Raw genomic sequence first — 18,749 nt, 5'->3', positions numbered from 1 at the left:
TCCTTTAGTCGAGCGGTTAGCGATGTCTCCTGCGGTGCGGGCGATACGGGTTCGCTTCCCGGCCGCGGCAGTTCCTGTGGTTGCGTTGTCCCCCGAATTCGCTACAATATCATCTACTGTGTCTACTGATCTAATACTACCACTGCTATAAATACTAGAGTCAAAGCCCCTACTACTACTAACATAGCATCTACTGTGTCTACTGATCTAACACTACCACTGCTATAAATACTAGAGTCAAAGCCCCTACTACTACTAACATAGCATCTACTGTGTCTACTGATCTAATACTACCACTGCTATAAATACTAGAGTCAAAACCCCTACTACTACTAACATAGCATCTACTGTGTCTACTGATCTAATACTACCACAGCTATAAATACTAGAGTCAAAGCCCCTACTACTACTAACATAGCATCTACTGTGTCTACTGATCTAATACTACCACTGCTATAAATGCTAGAGTCAAAGCCCCTACTACTACTAACATATCATCTACTGTGTCTACTGATCTAATACTACCACTGCTATAAATACTAGAGTCAAAGCCCCTACTACTACTAACATAGCATCTGCTACATCTACTGATTGCTGCTCATAACTACTAGTATCACAGCTGCAACCACTCATTTTGTTAGTACTACTCCTACTGATGCTGATAATGGTTGTATTACTTTTGGCACTACTACTGCTATCATCACTACAGCTAATTTGTCCTGTCCCTTCTTAGGTTCAGAATATGAGTCAGTCCATTGAGGTTCTGGATCAGCGGACTCAGAGAGACCTGCACTATGTTGAGAGAATGGAGGTTCAACTTAGGGGGCTGGAGAGCAAATTTAAACAAGTGGAGGAAGGACATGAAAGCAACATTGCCAGGCAATATAAGGTAAAAACCCACAAGGCATTCTCTGACCAATCAATCAAACTTGGAAATGCTGGAAATTTCAGTCGCAATCTTCCCAATCAAAACGAGATTAAGCAAATATACCAGTCACTAACCAATCAATCAAAAGAACATATTGCTAGTTTTCATTCACTAACCAATCAACCAATCAGAAGGCGTTCAGACCAACGCTTAACATGTCAGATCACAACCACTCAGCCCAACCTGTGGTAGGTTGAATTGAAGAACCAGTTCAGGTAAAAACCGCTGTGCAATATCTAAGATAGCAATCTAGCTAACTGGGATAACAGACCAGCTAACTAGGATAGCATTCTAGCTAAGTGGGATAACAGACTAGCTAACTAGGATAGCAATCTAGCTGACTGGGATAGCGGACTAGATCATTAGGATAACAGACTAGCTAACTGAAACTAGCTAACAGGGATAACAGACTAGCTAACTAGGGTAGCAATCTAGCTAAATGGGGTAACAGACTAGCTTACTAGGATAGCAATCTAGTAAACTGCGATAACAGACTAGCCATCTAGGATAGCAAACCAGCTAACTGGGATAACAGACTAACTAACTAGGCTAGCAATCTAGCTAACTGGGATAACAGACTAGCTAACTAGGATAGCAAACTAGCTAACTGGGATAACAGACTAGCTAAATAGGATAGCAATCTAGCTAACTGGGATAACAGACTAACTAACTAGGCTAGCAATCTAGCTAACTGGGATAACAGACTAGCTATCTAGGATAGCAAACTAGTGCACTGATATAGTACACAAACTAGGATAGTACAACAGCATTAGCTAACTAAGATTGCACACTAGCTAACATGGATACACTAACTGGAACGCATTTTCCCCCCAAACTACAGAAGTGCAAACCACTTCATGCAGTAGTTACAAACAGGATTGATTTCATTGGATGACACAATGAGACTGGTCACTAACTGCTACTTAACCTTAACCCTTATTAATTGAGTGATCAACACTTTCATGGATGGTATGCACTGGAGCGTGTAGGATAGCACTTTAGCTGGGATTATCTACAAGTGAGTAAAAGTGAGAAAATTCAAGGAAATAATCCAAAATTGTTTGCAGTTTGTACATCGTTACATTCAATGATAATTGTCAAGTTTTGGTGTTTTCCTAAAAGTCACTTTTATTGTACCTGTTTGTTATGAGAGAATAAAACTTTTCACTTTCTGTGATTTCCTAACCTGGATTATTGAGCATGCACCAATACGTTATATGATTAAGTAACATGTAAAATTTCCTAAAATGTGAATAGTATTGGGTAATAAAGCTAAAAATGTTATCATGATCAGCGTAATAGATGAAAGCAGTAATAACATCTACTGCTGTCAGATGGAGGCTGAACAGTCCAGAGATTTACCCACTGTCATTTAAATAATAATAATAATAATAATAATAATAACAATAATGATAATAATAAGTCAATCTTATATAGCACTTTTCTAACACTCAAAATGGCTTTACAATAAACAGGGTGAAACAAGACACTAGATAAACATGACACAGACATACAGGGGTGGATGGGAAGGGGGGCTACGAGAGGGAGAAGCGGCAGCCACACAACGCCAGCAGTACTCTCCCACTTAAACAAATACAAAAGAATTTGTTTTCTTTTGTGCATCATGTTCTTCATAAATGTCATGTCCATTATAATTGTGTTATCCTCTTTCAATGTTGTATTATGTAAATTGTGTGAACACAACATCCATTGCACGCTGTCCATCTTGGGAGAGAGATCCTCCTCTGTTGCTCTCCCTGAGGTGTCTTCCTACTTTTTCTCCCTGTTAAAGTGGTTTTAGGGAGTTTTTCCTTATCCCATGAGAGGGTCTAAGGACAGGATGTTGTGTTGCTGTTAAGCCCACTGAGGCAAATTTGTAATTTGTGATATTGGGCTATACAAATAAAATCGATTTGATTTGTTTGTTAGTGCGTGCGCTCGCGCGTGCGTGCGTGCGTGCGTGTGTGTGTGTGTGTGTGTGTGTGTGTTTTCTGGATTTGCCATTTTTCAGATGTGAGCATGACTGTAATTTAACAAATTGTAAAACATGATACAGTATAAAATATTATGCATTATAAAATAGGATAAATTATAAAACATGGTAAATTGTAAAACATGATACATTATAACGCATGATACATTATAAATTCAATTCAGTTCAATTCAATTCAGTTTATTGTCATTAAAAACAATGTGCAGGCACATGTTAAATATGAAATGAGGGCTGTGGCTTCACCAAACAGTGCAAGACAGACACACACAAACACAGCAAACACAGTATAAGATATACACACACGAAGACCAAAAGCTAAAAATAAGTTAAAAGAGAGCTGGAGTATAAAATATTTAAAAATATCTACAGACATTCAGTGGGTAGCCAGGTTCAGGTGGGCAACAGCTTGTGGAAAGAAGCTGTTTTTGAGCCTGGTAGTGTGGGCTCTGAGGCTCCTGTAGCGCCTCCCAGAGCGCAGGGGGGAGAACAGTCCATGGTTGGGGTGGGTGGGATCTCTGCTGATGCTCAGACCCCTTCGAAGGCAGCGTTTGTGATAAATGTCTTGTATGGCTGGGAGCTGGGTACCGGTGATATGCTGGGCCGCCTTGACGACCCGCTGCAGAGCTTTCTGGTCTACTGAGGTGCAGTTGCCGTACCACACTGAGATGCAGATGGTCAGGATGCTCTCTATGGAGCAGTGGTAGAAGTTGGTGAGAATTTTGGGGGGTAGACGGGTGCTCTTCAGCCTCCTCAGGAAATGCAGGCGTTGTTGGGCCTTTTTCACAAGGGCCTGGGTGTTTAATGTCCACTAAAGGTCCTCGCTGATGTGGACTCCAAGGAATTTAAAGCTGGAAACACGCTCCACTTCCACCCCATTGATGTGTATGGGGGAGTGGCTGCAGCTTCTAGACCTCCTGAAGTCCACAATCAGCTCCTTCGTCTTCTGCAGATTGAGGACAGGATTGTTGGTAGTACACCATGATGTGAGGTGCTCAATCTCGTCCCTGTAGGCCATCTCGTCACTGTTGGTGATACAGCCAATGACTGTGGTGTCATCTGCAAACTTAACTATAACATTTGAAGGGTGAGTTGGCAGGCAGTCGTGGGTAAAGAGGGAGAAAGGAGGGGGCTCAGAACACAGCCTTGAGGGGCACCTGTGCTGAGGGTCAGGGTGGAGGAGGTGTGGGCACCTAACCTAACAGACTGAGGTCTGTTGGTCAGGAAGTCCAGCATCCAGTTACAGAGGGAGAGGTTGAGGCCAAGGGAGAGGAGTTTGGTGGTTAGTTTGGCGGGGATGATAGTGTTGAAGGCAGAGCTGTAATCTATAAACAGCATCTGGATGTATGTGTTGTTAAGTTCAAGGTGGGTCAGAGCAAAGTGCAGGGCAGTGGCAATGGCATCCTCAGTAGACCTTTTGGGACGGTAGGCAAACTGATGTGGGTCGAATGTGGGGGGGGGGGTAATGTTTTTGATGTGATCCAGAACCAGTCTCTGAAAGCACTTCATGGCAATGAGGGTGAGTGCTATGGGTCGGTAGTCATTCAGACATGTGGATGTTGGTTTCTTGGGGACAGGAATGATAGAGGTGGTCTTAAAGCATGTTGGGACTATGGATTGGGACAGTGAGAGGTTAACTATAGGTGTGAAGACCTCAGCCAGCTGGTCGGCACATTCCTGGAGGACCCGACCCGGTATGCCGTCTGGTCCGGCAGCCTTCCATGTGTTCACTCTGTGCAGTGATTCTCTGACCTCTGCAACTGGTAGAGTGAGCACCTGGTTTTCTGGGTGGCTGGGGATTTTTGTGGCTGGGTCAGTATTGTCCTTGTCGAAGCGGGCATATAAATTATTTAGCTTGTCTGGCAGGGAGGCATCATGGACAGTGGGACCGCTATTGCAGCTTTTGTAGTCTGTGATAGACTGAATGCATTGCCACATTCGCCGGGGATCAGAGTTATTGTAAAAGTCGTCCTCTATTCCTAGGGAATATTTATGTTTGGCTGATCTGATGCCCTTTTTGAGGTTGGATCTGGCTGCGCTGTAGGCCTCACAGTTACCTGACTTGAATGCTGCGACAAAGACTGGTTCATCCCAAAGACCGTGTGCCACACACCCAGAAAAGCAATCTGGTGTATGCTGTACAATGCAATGAGGATTGCACTGACCTATACATAGGAGAAATCAAGCAACAACTGGAACAACGATCCCTCAACAGAGGAGGAGGTCTGCGACACCACCTATCTCCCACTTACAATACCGTCCTTGCATCTCTACCCAGGAGACTCAAGAAGCCTAGCCTCCAAGAACAACAGTCGGTCACTAACGGCTCCAACGACTCATGACCGCTGAATAATGAAATCGAAACTAACCCCCCCAACGACCGTCGCTGATAAACATTGGAACACAAAAGAGTTTTTTGCTAAATTTTAAATTTTGAAAAAGAAAAACGCCACGAAAACGGCAAAGCATCAAAAAAGAACAATCCACTTAAATGTCAGTGTGACGTGAGATGTAACAGCCGATGTGTCAGTACAGAAGTCTCATGATGAAGACTAATGCAAATGGCCAGTGAAACTGATCGACTTTTTTCCATTTTTCGTGTTGATTCTGGTGATGTATTTTTCGCATTGAGAGAATGTTTAATCATGACTGGCAAACTAATTGGGAATGCACCAGACTAGTATAACAAAACTTCTACATCCACTATGTGCTAAATATCTGAATCAAACCATAACTGATGTTGTTAAAACTGCGACTGAATAGTTACTGGTGGTGTTATGTATGGATGATGCTATTCTACCAGTGACCACTAGGTGGCACCTGTATTCTATATTGCTGTTGTCTGGGTTGTAACCAACAGAAGAAGAGTTCCTAGTAAAGCATGGAAATGAACAGCCGTATGTGCGTTGTGGTCCCTGCATCGTGTGTGAAATTGTTAACACCATAGTGTTATTAGCCAGCTACATAATATAAATTGGCGACGAGATGTGGAGTAGAAACTTTTAGACACCAAAGTAGCCGTGAAAAGGGAAGTTTTCTACTTGTTTGGAAGAAGTCATCCACGCAGTTGTAGCTAATGCTAGCATGGTGCTAGTCAACTGACTGGACTTGCTAGCTGGTGATGAGCAGTAGCAGCGGAGAAAAAAGGGAAGAGGAACCAGAAGGACGCATCATGGCGGGAATTATTGGCGGTATGGAACCATTTGAGGAATCCGGTGAACAATGGGCAACGCATATTGAGCGTTTTGAGAATTATATCCTGGCTAATGAGATCAGGGATGCTAAGAAGGTGCCGGTTCTATTGAGTGTGATAGGGCCAAAGACCTACGGATTATTGCGCAGTCGGATTGCTCCAGATAAGCCTGGGGAGAAGACGTATGGTGACATTTTAAAGGTGTTGAAGGACATTTCGCCCCCAAACCGATAGTGATAGCAGAGAGATTCCGTTTCCACAAGAGGAATCAGGAGGACGGTGAGTCGGTGGCTCAGTATGTTGCTGTACTTAAAGGACTTTCCGAGCATTGTGAGTTTGGTGGCTACTTAGAGGATACACTATGGGACAGGTTTGTTTGTGGACTGAAAAGTGAAACGGTTCAGAAGCGCCTGTTGACCGAGGACAATTTGACCTTTCAGAAAGCGGTCACTTATGCAGTTTCAGCAGAAACAGTGGCGCGTGACGCACAGCAGTTGAGCGGCTCGTTAAAGGTAAATGCCGTTCTCTCTCAAACATCCCATGCCAAATGCAGGCGGTGTGGAAAGACAAATCATAGTGATGATGACTGTTGGTATAAAGATAGAGACTGCCATCAGTGCGGCAGGAAAGGCCACATTGGTCGCATGTGTAAAAGTAAACCCAAGAATGACTATGGCAGAGAGAGGAAATACAGAGAAGGGAAACCGGAGTTTAAAGGCAAAAGCAACGCATCCAAACACAGCGGGAGAGATAAGAAGAAGAAGAAAGTGCATTGTGTGGAGGCCAGTGACAATGAAAGTACAAGTGAAGGGACTAAATCTGACACTAAACGAATTGCCATGTTATGCACTGTCTCGTAAGGGTAAATATTCACGTATATCTGTGTTACCTGAAATAAATGGTAAGAAAATGGAAATGGAATTAGACACAGGGGCTGCTGTATCTTTAATTTCATGGGAATGGTATAAAAGTACAATGAAAAAGGTGCCATTGCAGCCTACTGATGTAGTCCTTAGGACGTATACAGGTGAACCTTTGTTACCAGAAGGGGTTATTAATGTGAAAGTAAATCTGAATAAGCAAACAGCTGAGTTACCATTGTATGTTGTAAAAGTGAATGCAGCGCCACTATTTGGTAGAGAGTGGCTGAGAGCTATTAAGCTTAACTGGAAAGACTTAAAAACTGTGTATGGTGTACAACTTGAAAAGAAAGACAGTTTAGATGCTGTACTGAAGCGGCATTCTGCTGTGTTCTCGGATGGGTTGGGCTCAATGAAAACCATTAAGGCGAGAAGTGACTCTTAAACCTGACAGCATACCCAAATTCTGCCCACCACGTAATGTGCCCTATGCTCTGAGATCCAAAGTAGAGGCTGAACTGACCCGCCTCACTGACCTTGGCGTGATCAGTGGAGCATAGTGACTGGGCCACACTCGTAGTTCCTGTCAACAAGAAGGATGGCACGGTGAGACTTTGTGGTGATTTCAAAGGCATCCTCAACCAAGCGCTCTGTGTGGACAAGTATCCTATTCCACGCATTGAGGATCTCTTTGCATTGCTAGCTGGAGGTCAACGCTTCAGTAAACTGGACTTGTCAAACGCATACCTACAGATGGAAGTAGTGGAGGAGTCGAGGAAGCTACTGACTATTTCCACACAAAAAGGACTTTTCTGCTACAACCGCTTGCCCTTCGGTATTGCGTCGGCACCAGCGTTGTTCCAGAAGGCTATGGATCAAGTGCTCGTTGGATTGCTATTCACGCACTGTTATCTCGATGACATTCTGGTTAGTGGGCCAGATGAAGAGACCCACCTGAAAGCCCTGGACGACGTTCTCACGAGACTGGAGGAGTATGGTCTCCATGTCAAAAAGGATAAGTGCCTGTTTTTCCAGGAGTCAGTAGAGTATCTAGGTCATATCATCGATGCTGCCGGGCTCCACAAGTCGCCAGAGAAGGAACGCGCTGTTGTGGAGGCACCGGCGCCCACCAATGTTAGCCAACTACGCTCGCTCCTCGGAATGATAAACGACTATGGACGTTTCATCCCGGACCTGGCAACCATCCTGCAACCACTGAACGCACTGCTGCACAAAGGGAAGAAATGGCAGTGGACTACAGCTTGTGAGGCAGCGTTCCGAAAAGTGAAAGAGCTCATGGTATCTCAGAAGGTGCTAACCCACTATAACCCTGAGCTGCCCCTCCGTCTAGCCTGTGACGCTTCACCCTACGGGGTAGGGGCTGTACTCTCACGTAATGCCTGATGGTGTAGAGAAACCTATCGCTTACGCGTCAAGAACACTCAGCAAAGCAGAGCAGAACTACGCCCAGATTGAGCGAGAGGCACTGGGGATAGTCTTTGGCGTACGTAAGTTTCACTAGTATCTCTATGGTAACAAGTTCACTCTACTCACAGACCATCGCCCGCTGACCTCCATTCTCAGTCCAGTGAGGAGTATGCCGTCGATAGCCGCAGCCCGCATGCAGCGCTGGGCGCTCCTCTTGTCAGCGCATGATTACACTATAGAGTATCGTAAGGCTTCAGCACATACTAATGCAGATGGACTGTCAAGGTTGCCTCTTCTGGACACTCACGATGACAAGATAGACACAGTAGATGTGTTTTACATGTCACAGTTAGACACACTACCAATCAGTACCACGGATATCCGAAACAACACTAGATCTGACCCTACACTGTCTCACGTACTAGAGATGGTCACTACTGGACATTTTCCAAGCACAAAAAACACAGATACTGAACTGTCTCTTTTCCTGACTCGTCAAAATGACCTTACAATCCAACAGGGATGCCTCATGTGGGGCACACGAGTGGTAGTGCCACCCAAGCTATGGCCCCGGGTGCTCAACGAGCTACATACAGCACACCCAGGGGTAGTGAGGATGAAAAGCTTGGCACGGTCGTATGTCTGGTGGCCAGGTATTGACTCTCAGATCGAGCTCCAGGCCAAATCCTGCCACTCATGCCAGCGTATTCAGAGAGAACCGAGTCTTGCCCCTTTACATCCATGGATGAGGCCTTCCAGTCCTTGGGAAAGGATTCACGTGGACTTTGCTGGTCCATTTGAAGGACACATGTATCTTGTGGTAGTGGATGCTCATTCTAAATGGCCCGAGGTGCAAATCATGGATAGCACCACAGCAAGCAAGACCATCACAGTACTGAGGGGCCTTTTCAGTCGCCACGGCTTTCCTCACATTCTCGTAAGCGACAATGGACCCCAGTTCTGTTCTGAGGAATTCGCCACATTCCTGAAAGCCAATGGAGTCAAGCACATTTGCTCAGCGCCGTATCACCCTGCTATGAACGGCCTGGCCGAGCGCTTTGTACAGACTTTCAAACATGCCCTCAAATCCTCCAGGGGTACTGCACCAGTGCAACAGCGGCTCGACACATTCCTGTTGACGTATCGCAACACCCCGCACGCCACGACAAAGGAACCGCCGGCTATGCTGTTCACAAGGCGCATGCTACACACGCGACTGGACTTTCTCAAACCCAGTGTGGCTGGGGTTGTTCATCGCTCTCAAGACTCCCAGCAGCAATGCCGTCAACAACACTCCAAGGACAGACACTTTGCAGTCGGTGAGTCTGTCCTTGTTCGTGATTACCGGAAGGGGGAGGAAAAGTGGACACAAGGAGTTATAATGACTCAAACGGGACCAGTGTCATACGAGGTCAAGGTGGGAGCACAGGGAGTGTGGAAACGCCATGTGGATCAGATGTTGACTCGAACAGAGCAGGCACACGTAGACGCTGCCAGCTCTGCAGTCCACCTTCCTACCAGCTTCCCTGTGTCACCTCAACGTAGTGCTGGTGGTACTATAAGTCACCTCGGTACCCCTGCATCTCACACTGATGAGAACACTAATCCAGTTCCAGTGGCTATCGAGCCCACGGAGACACCTCACTCCAGTGAACCAGCTGGTGCTGGACCTACTAAGATAGCGGAGACTGTTGGACACTCGCGCTATCCGGTGAGACATATTAAACCACCTGCACATTACTCTGCTGAGTAAACACATTGATAATGTGGTAAAGAGACTGAGACTTTTGAGTTTAAAAATATTGGGAAACGAATACGGGTTCTGAATGTATACTGGAAAATAACAATGTTTTGAATGTACTTTTGGGAAATAACATTACGCCTTTGTCACTTAATCTTTGTTCTGGGAAGTGATTTTTGCATTGTTGATGTACAACATATTTTAGTTGTGAGGAGATGTTATGTATGGATGATGCTATTCTACCAGTAACCACTAGGTGGCACCTATATTCTATATTGCTGTTGTCTGGATTTAACCAACAGAAGAAGAGTTCCTAGTAAAGCATGGAAATGAACAGCCGTTTGTGCGTTGTGGTCCCTGCATCGTGTGTGAAATTGTTTACACCATAGTGTTATTAGCCAGCTAGATAATTGGCGGTGAAGATGTTCAGTCTGGGAACGTCTGCTGGGAAAATATTATTTCTCAGTCTGAGAAGTTTGCAGAGGAAATATTATTTCTCAGTCTGGGGAAGTTGGCTGGGGAAATATTATTTCTCAGTCTAGGAACGTTTGCTGGGGAAATATTATTGCTCAGTCTGGGGAAGTTTGCTGGGGAAATATTATTTCTCAGACTGCCGAAGTTTGCAGGGGAAACATTATTTCTCAGTCTGTGAACGTTTGCAGGGGAAATATTATTTCTCAGTCTGAGAAGTTTGCAGAGGAAATATTATTTCTCAGTCTTGAGAAGTTTGCAGGGGAAATATTATTTCTCAGTCTAGGAACGTTTGCTGGGGAAATATTATTTCTCAGTCTGGGGAAGTTTGCTGGGGAAATATTATTTCTCAGTCTGGGAACTTTTGCAGGGGCAATATTATTTCTCAGTCTGGGGAAGTTTGCTGGGGAAATATTATTTCTCAGTCTGGGGAAGTTTGCTGGAGAAATATTATTTCTCAGTCTGGGAAAGTCTGGAAGGGAAATATTTCTCAGTCTGAGAGAGTTTGCTGGGGAAATATTAGCTCTTAGTCTGGGAAAGTTTGCTGGGGAAATATAATTTCTCAGACTGGGGAAGTTTGCTGGGGAAATATGATTTCCCAGTCTGGGAAAGTTTGCATGGGAAATATTATTTCTCAGTCTGGGGACTTTTGCTGGGGAAATATTATTTGTTAGTCTGGGGAAGTTTGCTAGTGAAATATTATTTCTCAGTCTGGGGAAGTTTGCTGGGGAAATATTATTTCTCTGTCTGGGAACGTTTGCTGGGGAAATATCATTTCTCAGACTGGGGAAGTTTGCTGGGGAAATATTATTTCCCAGTCTGGGAAAGTTTGCATGGGAAATATTATTTCTCAGTCTGGAGAAGTTTGCTGGGGAAATATTATTTCCCAGTCTGGGAGGGTTTGCTGGGGAAATATTATTTCTCAGTCTGGGAAAGTTTGCTGCGGAAATATTATTTCTCAGCCGGGGAAGTTTGCTGGGGAAATATTATTTCCCAGTCTGGGAAAGTTTGATGGGGAAATAGTATTTCTCAGTCTGGGAAAGTTTGCTGGGGAAATATTACTTCTCAGTCTGGGGAAGTTTGCTGGGGAAATATTATTTCTCAGTCTGGGGAGGTTTCCATGAGAAATGTTATTTCTCAGTCTGGGAACGTTTGCAGGGGAAATATTATTTCTCAGTCAGAAGTTTGCAGGGGAAATATTATTTCTCAGTCTAGGAACGTTTGCAGGGGAAATGTTATTTCTCAGTATGGGAACTTTTGCATGGGCAATATTATTTCTCAGTCTGGGGAAGTTTGCCGGGGAAATATTATTTCTCAGTCTTGGGAAGTTTGCTGGATAAATATTATTTCTCAGTCTGGGAAAGTCTGGAAGGGAAATATTTCTCAGTCTGAGAGAGTTTGCTGGGGAAATATTAGCTCTTAGTCTGGGAAGGTTTGCTGGGGAAATATAATTTATCAGACTGGGGAAGTTTGCTGGGGAAATATTATTTCCCAGTCTGGGAAAGTTTGCTTGGGAAATATTATTTCTCGGTCTGGGGAAGTTTGCTGGGGAAATAGTATTTCCCAGTCTGGGAAAGTTTGCTGGGGAAATATTATTTCTCAGTCTGGGGAAGTTTGCTGGGGAAATATTATTTCCCAGTCTGGGAAGGTTTGCTGGTGAAATATTATTTCTCAGTCTGGGAAAGTTTGCATGGGAAATATTATTTCTCAGTCGGGGAAGTTTGCTGGGGAATTATTATTTCCCAGTCTGAGAAAGTTTGCTGGTGAAATATTATTTCTCAGTCTGGGAAAGTTTGCATGGGAAATATTATTTCTCAGTCTGGTGAAGTTTGCTGAGGAAATATTATTCCTCAGTCTGGGGAAGTTTGCTGGGGAAATATTATTTCTCAGCTGCACGCGTTATGTAGCAGAGTAACTGTGTGATTTGATGTCCCATTGTCGTTGATTCATTTCATTTCAACCTTGAGCAACTCCACTTCTGTCATTGTTCAAGATCATCAATCTGAGATTATTCCCAAATTCAAAAAAATCTATTCAACATAATTGTTAATATTATTTATTTCCAAAAAGTAAATCAAATCAAATCAAATCAAACCTGGTCCAAGAGAAGGCCAGAGGTCTTTAACAAGTTTTGCTGGTAAGGGATCAAGTAGGCAAGCAGTTGGTTTAGAGGCTGACACAAACTTAGTCAAAGTATCAAGAGAGATAGTCTCAAAAGCTGTAATAACTGGAACTGTCAGTGACTCATTATGTAGATATGAATTTAGTATGACAGGATCTGCAGGAGTAGGTGGAGTTGAAGAACTAATTTTGTTTAAGATCTCATCAACCTTATTGCAGAAAAAATCTAGAAATTCATGGGCTGTGAATGGTGAGCAGCTAATAGACGACTGCTTTTTAGTAAGTTTAGATACAGTGTCAAAGAGAAATCTAGGGTTATGTTTATTAATATTTATTAAGTGAGAGAGATACGATGTTTTTACCGTAGATAAAGCACGCTTGTAATTCAATAGACACTCGTGCCACGATAGGTAAAAAACTTCCAATTTTGATTTTCGCAATTTTTTTCCAGTCTCCTGAAGGTCCGCTTAAGAGCACGTGTCTCAACATTAAACCAGGGTGTAGGCCTCTTTAGTCGCCTAGCTCTGGTAGTGAGAGGTGCAACTGAATCGAGGAGACTAGAGAGGGCCACATTTAAGTCACTAGTGAAATTTTCAACAGAGTCATTTACCACAGTGAAAGGAACCAAGACTTCAGGCAGCTGCTGGCCAAATGCAGCTACAGTGGAGGGACCAATATGGCGAGTGGCAATTACATCAGTGCTGACATTAACTGGACAGGCCAATAATGATTCAAATTTGATGAGAAAATGATCAGACACAGCAGATGTGGTTTGTAAAACATTCAGATCAGAAACAGCTATTCCTTTAGATAACACCAAATCAAGGGTGTTACCACTGCAATGAGTCGACTCTTGAACAAACTGAGTGAACCCAAAAGTATCAACTAGTGCCAGAAAGGCTTTACTTAAAGGATCAGCAGCCTTATTCAGATGAATATTGAAATCACCTAGAATTAGAATCTCATCAGAGTGTGTAACAAGGCCTGAGACAAATTCAAGTAGGGATGTAGCGACACTTAATGAGAGAGTACACTCCTGACACAAATGTGTGACGATTCAAATCTGTTAGATGAAAAATGAATTGCAATATTCTTTTTTTAAACAGCAGAGGGCGTGGTGTGGTTTTGAGGTCGCTCGTTCGACATCATCACTCGGTCAGTAGCTGTGTTAAGCAAGGCACGAAGGGCACCAACACGGAGGTCCGCGGTTCGAATCCCCGTGTTACCTCCGGCTTGGTCAGAGGTAACACGGAGGTAACACATGCATCTCTACAGACACAATTGGCTGTGCCTGCTGGCGTGATTTATTTCGTACCCGTTTTCCGGGAACTCTGCCTCTGATTGGCTAGTACTCCTTGAGAGAGCGTTCACCTGGATTCCGGGAAGACCCTCCCCTACTCTATCTCTGACTGGCTAACCCTATCCCTAACCCTAACCTTAACCGTCTGCGGATGGGAAGTCGGATGTGGGTATGTGTCCTGATCGCTGCACTAGCGCCTCCTCTGGTCGGTCGTGGCGACCCACGAATCGGCAGAAGGGGAGGAGGGCCAGTGTGCAGAGGCCTCAGCTTCTACCTGCTTCTAGCTGAACATGTCCATGCGCTGATGTGCATTCCAAGCCGGGGACAGGGGCAAAGACTGCTTTATTTATCTGATTTGGGATTTGTTTAAAGATTCAGTTCAGTTTAGTTCTTTTTTTTTAATTTAAGACAAAATATATCTTCAGTTTTACTTTTGCAAAGAAAAGGAAATTGTTTTGCATAGTTTATACCCTACCGCATTAATAAAACAAGAATTAGTTTGATAAATGAAAGATAAGAGAAAAAATATTTTGAAGTTTCTTCTCTGAGAAATAAAGGAAAAATTGTGCTGCCAAAATGTGTCTTCAACCTCATTTTCTTAAAAACCCGGAAGAAAATCGTATCATGAACCCAGTATGGTGAATGGTAGCGAACCATGAGTGTCTGATTACGTCCCTACCCAACGCTGCTTGTACACACGAGATAACATCACATCTTGTACATACGAGGTAACATTACATATTAGACACACGAGATAACATTACATCTTGTACATACGAGGTAACATTACATATTATACACACGAGATAACATCACATCTTGTACATACGAGGTAACATTACATATTATACACACGAGATAACATTACATCTTGTACATACGAGGTAACATTAAATATTATACACACGAGATAACATACATCTTATACATACGAGGTAAGATTACATATTATACACACGAGATAACATCACATCTTGTATATACGAGGTAACATTACATATTATACAAACGAGATAACATCACATCTTGTACATACGAGGTAACATCACATCTTGTACATACGAGATAATATTACATAATATACGCGCGAGATAACATTACATCTTGTACATACGAGGTAACATTACATATTAGACACACGAGATAACATTACATCTTGTACATACGAGGTAACATTACATATTATACACACGAGATAACATCACATCTTGTACATACGAGGTAACATTACATATTATACACACGAGATAACATTACATCTTGTACATACGAGGTAACATTACATATTATACACACGAGATAACATCACATCTTGTACATACGAGGTAACATCACATATTATGCATACGAGATAACATCACATCTTGTACATACGAGGTAACATTACATATTATACACACGAGATAACATCACATCTTGTACATACGAGGTAACATTACATATTATACACACGAGATAACATCACATCTTGTACATACGAGGTAACATTACATATTATACACACGAGATAACATACATCTTATACATACGTGGTAACATTACATATTATACACACGAGATAACATCACATCTTGTACATACGAGGTAACATTACATATTATACACACGAGATAACATCACATCTTGTACATACGAGGTAACATCACATCTTGTACATACGAGGTAACATTACATATTATACACACGAGATAACATTACATCTTTTACATATGAGGTAACATTACATATTACACACACGAGATAACATCACATCTTGTACATACGAGGTAAAATTACATATTATACACACGAGATAACATTACATCTTGTACATACGAGGTAACATTACATATCAGACACACGTGATAACCTCACATCTTGTACATACGAGGTAACATTACATATTATAAACACAAGATAGCAACACATCTTGTACATACGAGGTAACATTACATATTATACACACGAGATAACATTACATCTTGTACATACGAGGTAACATTACATATCAGACACACGTGATAACCTCACATCTTGTACATACGAGGTAACATTACATATTATACACACAAGATAGCAACACATCTTGTACATACGAGGTAACATTACATATTATACACACGAGATAACATTACATCTTGTACATACGAGGTAACATTACATATTATACTCACGAGATAACATTACATCTTTTACATACGAGGTAACATTACATATTATACACACGAGATAACATCACATCTTGTACATAAGAGGTAACATTACATATTATACACACGAGATAACATCACATCTTGTACATACGAGGTAACATTACATATTATACACACGAGATAACATACTACATGTTATACATACGAGGTAACATTACATATTATACACACGAGATAACATTACATTTTGTACATACGAGGTAACATTACATATTATACAACGAGATAACATCACATCTTGTATATACGAGGTAACATTACATATTATACACACGAGATAACATACATCTTATACATACGAGGTAACATTACATATTATACACACGAGATAACATTACATCTTGTACATACGAGGTAACATTACATATTATACACACGAGATAACATTACATCTTGTACATACGAGGTAACATCACATCTTGTACATACGAGGTAACATTACATATTATACACACGAGATAACATTACATTTTGTACATATGAGGTAACATTTCATATCATACAAACGAGATAACATCACATCTTGTACATACGAGGTAACATTACATATTATACACACGAGATAACATCACATCTTGTACATACGAGGTAAGATTACATATTATACACACGAGATAACATCACATCTTGTACATACGAGGTAACATTACATATTATACACACGAGATAACATCACATCTTGTACATACGAGGTAACATTACATATTATACACACGAGATAACATACATCTTATACATACGAGGTAACATTACATATTATACACACGAGATAACATCACATCTTGTACATACGAGGTAACATTACATATTATACACACGAGATAACATCACATCTTGTACATACGAGATAACATTACATATTATACACACGAGATAACATCACATCTTGTACATACGAGGTAACATCACATATTGTACATACGAGTTAACATTACATATTATACACACGAGATAACATCACATCTTGTACATACGAGGTAACATTACATAGTATACACACGAGGTAATATCACATCTTGTACATACGAGGTAACATTACATATTATACACACGAGATAACATACATCTTATACATACGAGGTAACATTAAATCTTGTACATACGAGGTAACATTACATATTATACACACGAGATAACATCACATCTTGTACATACGAGGTAACATTACATATTATACACACGAGATAACATCACATCTTGTACATACGAGGTAACATTACATATTATACACACGAGATAACATCACATCTTGTACATACGAGGTAACATCACATATTGTACATACGAGTTAACATTACATAATATACACACGAGATAACATCACATCGTGTACATACGAGGTAACATTACATATTATACACACGAGATAACATCACATCTTGTACATACGAGGTAACATTACATCTTGTACATACGAGGTAACATTACATATTGTACGTACGAGGTAACATTACATATTATACACACGAGCTAACATCACCTCTTGTACATACGAGGTAACATTACATATTATACACACGAGATAACATACATATTGTACATACGAGGTAACATTACATATTATACATATGATATAACATTATATATTATACATATGAAATAACATTAAATCTTGTATATATGAGATAACATTACATCTTCTACATATGAGATAACATTACATATTGTACATATGAGATAACATTACATCTTCTACATACGAGATCTCAGCCTTCTGGCTGTCTTATGTGGACATGGTTGAGATTATGCTGAGTCTTATTCGAGCGTCAAGAGAGGGGAAGTGGATGATGCTTCTTGCAGCAATCAGGGCCATCACTCCATGTTGATTTGCCTATGATAAACTGAACTATGTCAGATATCTACCATACTACTATGCTCAAATGTCTTGCCTGGAGGTTGATTATCCCGGTGTTCATGCACACTTTGTAGAGGGTGGTTTTTCTGTCCAACTGGGAAGGAACAATCCCTTTGGAAAAATTCCAGTAGACCAGACAATTGAAGAGACTGTAAACAAGGATACTCAGACTGCAGGAGGGTCCAAAGGTTTCAGCTTAAAAGCTGGAGCAGTGTCCAGATACTATCTCACTTCAGAAAACAGAAGTCAGTATCTAAGGCAACTCAGGAACATGACAGGCAATGATCCTACAGAAAGTGTAAATCATCACGATCTACAGAAGACAAGGATAGAGAAGGACCGGGCAGATGTTAATGCCTTTGTAGAACTTATGGAGAAAAGCTGGGTAAACCCTCTAGGTGCAGATCAATCTGATATAATCAGTCTTTCCACAGGAATCACTATGTCATCCGACATAGCTTGTAATCTGCTGCAAGCTCACCAGACTGTAGAGGAAGCATATCAAAAGTTCAGAAGTGAGCGTTTGGAAAAAGGTTCACCAACAGCCAGGTTCCATGACACAACGAAAAAACAGAACGTGAAGACATTTGCGAGCATGACTAAAAGTAGAGGAAAGCAGCAAAAAACAAGGAGGTGGTCTTGAAAGCAGATAGAAATCTCTTTGGACATA

General features: G+C 41.8%; 1 protein-coding gene across 1 annotated transcript in view; it reads left to right on the top strand.

Annotated features, from left to right (window-relative positions):
• LOC130115692 (noelin-like) overlaps positions 1-18,749 on the top strand; it is a 60,738-nt gene that overhangs the window by 16,115 nt on the left and 25,874 nt on the right. Inside the window, exon 3 of the mRNA XM_056283475.1 lies at positions 734-889. Coding sequence (XP_056139450.1) covers positions 734-889 — 156 coding nt within the window. The remainder of the gene's footprint in view (positions 1-733; positions 890-18,749) is intronic.

This window comes from Lampris incognitus, chromosome 1, assembly GCF_029633865.1.
Source record: "Lampris incognitus isolate fLamInc1 chromosome 1, fLamInc1.hap2, whole genome shotgun sequence".
Taxonomy (NCBI): domain Eukaryota; kingdom Metazoa; phylum Chordata; class Actinopteri; order Lampriformes; family Lampridae; genus Lampris; species Lampris incognitus.
Note: the sequence above shows the minus strand (reverse complement) of the source record. Positions and strands in the feature narration are given on the sequence as shown.